The sequence below is a fragment of the Syngnathus typhle genome, linkage group LG5 (genome assembly GCF_033458585.1).
Source record: "Syngnathus typhle isolate RoL2023-S1 ecotype Sweden linkage group LG5, RoL_Styp_1.0, whole genome shotgun sequence".
NCBI classification, from domain to species: Eukaryota; Metazoa; Chordata; class Actinopteri; order Syngnathiformes; family Syngnathidae; genus Syngnathus; species Syngnathus typhle.
The window spans coordinates 9,258,191-9,265,053 of record NC_083742.1 but is presented as its reverse complement, the minus strand read 5'-3'; the positions used below and the strand labels follow the sequence as shown (position 1 = coordinate 9,265,053).

Here is a 6,863-nt window from a genome sequence, read left to right as displayed (position 1 = left end):
TTTTCTGATGGCGATCCGGCTGACTTAGTCTTAACACCAACAACTGGATGAAAGGAATCTGTGCAACACATGTGCTAAGGAGAGCAAGCGTGTATTCTTTTCACGCCCCGTATATGTTGCTGCTCCTCACGCTGAGCCTGAACAGCTGAAATGCCACTATTGAGATACATTGTGCTAAAACCATTTCTGCACACTGGTGCCAGGTTTCTCATTTTTCACAGGCACATTGCTGAAATGCCTCTCAAAGCACTTTAGGTACTCTTGTAAAAATGCACTTAAAGCCTTGCTGCTATATGTGATGTGTATTTCATAGCCAACAAATACCACGGATAAATCTTGAGGCTTAAAACTTTTTACAAGGTAATGTGAGTGGAGGTCTGGAGGATCTCTCATAAACATGCACAAAGTAGAAAGCGTGTACGACCCAAAGTCTGTCACACCAACCTGGCCCTGCACAAGCAGTCTGACATAGAACTACATCTTTATAAGGTTCATCAAAGTGATAATATTATGTATTATTTCTTTTACATCTGTTCTAGGGGAGTTCCACCCCCAATTAAAGTTTTGGTTTAAACGGGCAATAAAAGTCAGCAATTTCATTAAATTCTCAAAAACAACCCTTTTGAGCCTTGATGGTGGTGGTGGGGGGGGGGGGCTGGAGCTGTCCCCTGATTTCTTGCAGGACACGAACGTGGTCTCAAATCACCTAAACAAACAAGAGAGGCATACAATATAGACAAGCAAATTTTGACTAGAAAAATGCTTTGGCTGCATGATCTGCACATCTCTTTCTCTTGAAGTGTGCTGTCCTTGCTTACTAAATATTCTCCACAGATGTGAAATGTGTCATCATTGAAACCAGCACAATCTAATGTGTGCTGGGAAAACATTCATATCAAAATTGTTAAGATGCCTATGTTGAGTTTTGTTTATTATTATCAAAGCCAAACTGTATTTATTGAGAGTTATGATGAGAGGTAGCGATAATGGTTGGATGGATAGTGTTGTATGTAGAACAACATTACTTCATATTGAGAGTTGCTTCTCATTGTTAATATTTCATCCTCCTATTTGACTTAACATGACAACCAAAGTTACACCAGTACATATGATCAGGCATGAAGTAGCTAATCTGGCACACAAGGACAACTTCTGGTGGCCTGGGGATTGCTGATGGTGTACACTCACCTGTGTTGTGTGCGACACCGTGAGTTCGATTCCCGCATTTGATGGTGTGCATGTGTGTGTGACCCCAAAAAGAAAAAAGAACTGTCCTGCCGTCTTTTCCAGCAGCGATATCCAGCCTGCAGGACTATTTTGAAAATGAAAAATAGGTACACCTTTCTTAATGACTGGAAATCCTTCTTGTCACAACAATACTTGCATTGTATTTGTAAATAGTAGGCCATTGCATTCATTACAAATAGCTCTGACTGCACTACCTTTGCTAATCCGGATACCACCAAAAGTAGTAAAAATTTGATAACAAGGGTAGAAATAATTCAATACATGACTAGAAGCAACCCTTCATTATTGTGTTTGAAGTGTTTTATATAATGTTATTAAGTTATGAGTCTCTCTCTCTCTCTCTCTCTCTCTCTCTCTCTCTCTCTCTCTCTCTCTCTCTCTCTCTCTCTCTCTATACCTCTCTCTCTCTCTCTCTCTCTGAGACTTGGACTGTGAATGAGGCCCATAGATTTGACCACTACCCCAACCAGCTAATCAATTCATATAACATACGAGACTGCGCCATAATTGCCATAGCTATAATGCCTTCATTAGCATCGCAGTTCAGATAATGTGTTTTTCAAAATTCGGATAATAAACGACTCATGGGAAGACAATGAATGCCGTACATATTTAGAATGGTCATGTGAATGTTTGACACTCCCAGACAATCTGCAGACCAGCGGCAGGTTTACATTAGTCATTGCTTTACTCGTGAATTTCAATAATTTGTATTCCACAGTGGAACGATGTTGTGAACTAAAATGACATTAAAGACCATTGTATTGTATTGTATTGTATTGTATTGTATTGTATTGTATTGTATTGTATTGTATTGTATTGTATTGTATTCTATTCTATTCTATTCTATTCTATTCTATTCTATTCTATTCTGTTCTATTCTGTTCTATTCTCCTAACTCCAGATCAGTGGTATAAAAATAAATCAAAACATTTCATGCATTGTTGTCTTACTTCCTTCATTGACAAAAACAGACTTCTTCACAACTACAGGTAGGAGATATCTTTTGTGCATTTTGCACGAATATTTATTCTATGTGGGACTTGTTCAAATGTGGTGATATTTTTTACACATAAGCCATCTGATTTTATTTTTGATACAAACAAAATAAAATCAATGAGCTTTTTTGTACAATTGTGAACAAATACTATTACACTGAATTTCATTGCTATTGAGTGTGTGCCTGGATATTTTTTAATTCTACAACAATGTAAAAACATATCACGTGGCTCTGTTTGCAGCAAGTTGCTTTAGTTCTAAGGAGAACAAAACCACATCCGTGTTAAAGGGGGAATACATAAGCAACTCTTATGGAAAGTCTTAGATTATATCAAGCCCAACAAATGCAATTATATCAAGCCCTGCAAATGCAATTATATCAAGCCCTGCAAATGCATCTTTTTTCACTATTTTAAATATTTAATCATTGCAAGCCTCAGTGTCCAGGTAAATACGAAGACGTACAGTATGTCTTATTTATAGGACGCCCAGCACTGTCACGAGCTACAGTACAAAGAGGCAATATATGTTTATTGATAAACTTGACCTACAGTAATGCTAAGATTTGATTGCGACTGGAAGAGATGTAAAATAAATATTGTGGTTGTTTACTGTGCAGTGTAAATATTTTGGCTGGGAATATTTTCTTATAATGTACTCATTTGAGAAAAATAATATATCCCTGTAAGATGCTCTCAAGCGTTGAAAACTATATAGCTATGAACCATATTGTTGAATAAAAATAATTTTAACTTGGCGATATTATTTCGTATTGGCACGAATGTGACTGTGCGAAGCGTGTATAATAATTGTAAAATATAACGCGCATGGGAAAGCCAGGGTGAAAAACACATCCCGTCTCATCAAGATTTAAACAGACCAACATTTTCTGCTGTAATGCGCATTTGACGCGGTGCGTCCTGGAAGCATATTGAGCAATGTTTAAAATTTCTTGTTTTAAAAAAACAACAACATATTCACATTGCACTGTGTGTGAAGTTTGCAGTCGTGCACAACCAAAGAGGCTGCGGGGCCGTTTAAAATGCAGTAATGAACAAGCTGTTCCACACGATTAGGAAATAAGCCGCGTGTCAGTGTCATCTTTCTTATGCTAAGTGGCTGTCTTTGAAGGCGGATCTTTTGGCAGGTTGGACCGGGACCGAGGGGGTTCCGAGCAGCTCAGCTCAGACAAGCGCTGCCACCAAACGCATCAACAGCCCGCCTCCCAGGAGCGCCAGCGGCTCCGTACTACTTGTGGCCAACGTGTGATATTATCGCTAAGGATGTTTATTTGAGTCGGACGTCATTATTTGTGACCCGCCAAAAAAGCAAGGGCGGAAAAAAAAGAAGGAAAAAGCAGGGGAGGCGCTCTACTTGTACTCTGAGTGAGGCTCTTCCAACTTCTTGCGCTGGGACGGGAAGCACGCCGCTGCAGACAGCGCTGGACGCAAAACTCGCACGAAACGAGAGGATGGAGCGCTCGGACTTTTGCGTGTGATTTCTCTTGGAATGCATGGTCAAAGAGATTTTTTTATGGACACATTTGAGGCTTTTGGAGATTCACGCCATGAAAATTGAGTGAACTCACATGCTGCAACTCTTGAATCACAAACAAGGTGTCCGACAGCATGGGCTGCAACGCACTCTCTCTTCTGCAAAACTCTATTTTTGGACCAATGTGGGATTTATGTTTTTATTGAAGTTTGGCGGGCAAGGTGGTCTTGCAACAGAAAGCGGCGTAAGTTCAGCCACTCTGATTTGGTTTCATAGAAGACTTTGCAGTTGTATAAGATAACCAATGATGGACAGTTTGTTTATTGTTTTTCAACTCAAGTAGTGAGGATGTGTTCAATTTCAAACCCGAGCCTTATACTGTTCATTTTGCTGGTGCGATGCATCAGCGAGGGCTCAGCCATTAGCTCCGTTGACCCAGACTGGCCAGGAGAGGGGAAATGTCAACAAATCAGCATCCCCCTGTGTAAGGACATTGGCTACAACATGACCCGCATGCCAAATCTCATGGGGCACGACAACCAAAAAGAAGCAGCCATGACGCTGCAAGAATTTGCAACGCTGATCCAGTTTGGATGTCACAGTCATCTCAAATTTTTCCTTTGTTCGCTTTTTGCCCCCATGTGTACTGAGCAAGTGTCCAACCCCATCCCTGCTTGCAGAGTGATGTGTGAACAGGTCAAAGTGAAATGCTCACCCATTTTGGAACAGTTCAACTTCCCCTGGCCGGACTCATTGGAATGCTCACGTCTACCCACCAAAAACGACCCCAACTACCTCTGCATGGAGGCGCCCAACAACGGCTCGGATGAGCCTCCCAAAGTCTCGCACACCCAGCCGCCGGATTTCCGACTGCAGCGTCCCCTGAACGGAGCGGATCTGCACCCGAAGGACACTGGCAGCAGGAAGCCGTGCAGCAACTCTGGCAAGTTCCACTATGTCGAGAAAAGCGAGTCGTGTGCCCCAAAATGTTACCCGAAGGTGGATGTCTACTGGAGTCAAGGGGACAAGCAGTTTTCCTTGGTATGGATGGCCATCTGGTCCATCCTGTGCTTTGTCTCCAGCGCTTTCACCGTGCTTACATTCCTCATTGACCCCCAGCGCTTCAAATACCCAGAGAGGCCCATCATCTTCCTTTCTATGTCCTACTGTGTTTACTCTGTGGGCTACCTCGTCCGACTTTTTGTGGGAGCCGACAGAATCGCGTGCGACAGGGACAACGGGGTCCAATATGTCATCCAGGAGGGCCTGGAGAGCACCGGCTGCACTATTGTGTTCTTGATCTTGTATTATTTTGGCATGGCAAGCTCCCTTTGGTGGGTGATCTTGACCCTCACGTGGTTTCTGGCCGCTGGAAAGAAGTGGGGTCACGAAGCCATCGAGGCCAACAGCAGCTACTTCCACCTCGCGGCGTGGGCCATCCCGGCTGTGAAGACCATCATGATCCTGGTGATGAGGAAGGTGGCGGGGGATGAGCTGACAGGTGTGTGCTATGTGGGCAGCATGGACGTCAAAGCTCTCACAGGCTTTGTACTCATTCCTCTCTCCTGCTACCTTATCACGGGCACCTCCTTTCTCCTGTCTGGCTTTGTGGCTCTTTTCAACATCAGGAAGATCATGAAAACAGAGGGGGAGAACACAGACAAGCTGGAGAAGTTGATGGTTCGTATCGGGGTCTTTTCTGTGCTTTATACCGTCCCGGCCACTTGTGTCATCGCCTGCTACTTCTACGAGCGACTCAACATGGACTACTGGCGCGTGGTTGCTATGAAGGACAAGTGTAAGGACAACGGCGTACAAGAGTCCGAGTGCCTTTTGACGACGTCCATCCCCGTCGTTGAGGTTTTCATGGTGAAGATCTTCATGCTGTTGGTGGTGGGCATCACCAGTGGCATGTGGATCTGGACCTCCAAGACCCTCCAGTCGTGGCAGAACGTGTTCAGCAGGAAACTGCGAAAGAGAACGCGAAGGAAGGCAAGCAGTGTGTTCACCAGCAGCCGGCCATACATGAAACCTCACCCGTCTCTCAAAGGGCACACCTCTAAGTATGAACCCACGCGGCCCCCTCCCACATGCGTATGAGCTGGCTCTTTTCCTGTGTATGACCCCCCCCCCCCCCCCAAAAAAAAAACACTTTGAAAACCCTTACCACGAGACATTTTATTCAAGAGTGCCATGATGTATTTATGCAAGCTGCATTGAATATCATGCAACACGTTGTTTTGTTGTATCTCGAACGAGAGCTGCCTTTGTTTGTGGAAAAAAAATGCTTCTCTTCTGTTATCCAGCTGAGGATCCTGGTGGAGAAAAAAAAAGTGCTGTTTCAATTATGAGAAAAAGAGTGGAATAACCAATTGAGCTGCACCATGGGGTTATTTGAATAATGTGCAATAGATGTTTTGCTTCCACGCGGCAAAGACACTTGTACTGTTTAGTGGAAGATTACAGACGAAGAAAGGACCCCAGAGACAATGGAGGCAAATGGTCAGATGAGTGTTGTGTTTAGAGGCTTTTTAATGGAAATGGAGCCAGGCGTCATATATGTTTGAACTGGGAGCGAGAACAGCTGCTGAAAAGCAGCCCAGACCTTCTCCACTGCCTTTTGTGAGGCAAATCCATGCTGTAAATTAATTAAGCACTCTGTATTGAAAAGTTGTTTGTGCGCGCTATTGCGTTTTCAGTTGCTGTTTTATAGCTCAAGAAAATGTTCGTATGTATTTCTAAAACTGCAGATTTTATTAAAAAAAAACGTTCTAGTTTTAAATGCTGGTCAACCTTGCATTGTGTTGCAGTTGAGTTGTTCTTGCTGTCTTCTAACACCCACACAGAAATAGTTTTCGGTTTTGCAACAGTTGCCGTTGTTATGCTTTACATTTATCTCACTCGGTACCACCGCTATGTCAAATATCGCTTTCATTCTAAATGTTGACGAGTCAGTAATGCAAGAAGAAATATTTTCTCACGCTACAGGCAATCAAAATGTTGAACTACCGCCAGACACTCAGTGACCGCAAATTAGGTGCCGCTAGAATCAGATCCAAAACAAGAGCTGTATCTCAAATTCTGCCTTGCAAGGTGCCATCAGGAAAGGAGTAATGTCGCTG

At 43.3% G+C, this 6,863-nt stretch overlaps 1 protein-coding gene across 1 annotated transcript; it reads left to right on the top strand.

Moving 5' to 3' along the window:
* The first annotated feature begins 3,270 nt into the window (after positions 1–3,270).
* On the top strand, positions 3,271–6,523 carry fzd10 (frizzled class receptor 10). Its single transcript, XM_061279301.1, has one exon. It carries the CDS (start codon positions 4,090–4,092, stop codon positions 5,839–5,841), a length of 1,752 nt encoding a protein of 583 aa, XP_061135285.1. The 5' UTR covers positions 3,271–4,089; the 3' UTR covers positions 5,842–6,523.
* Positions 6,524–6,863: the final 340 nt, after the last annotated feature.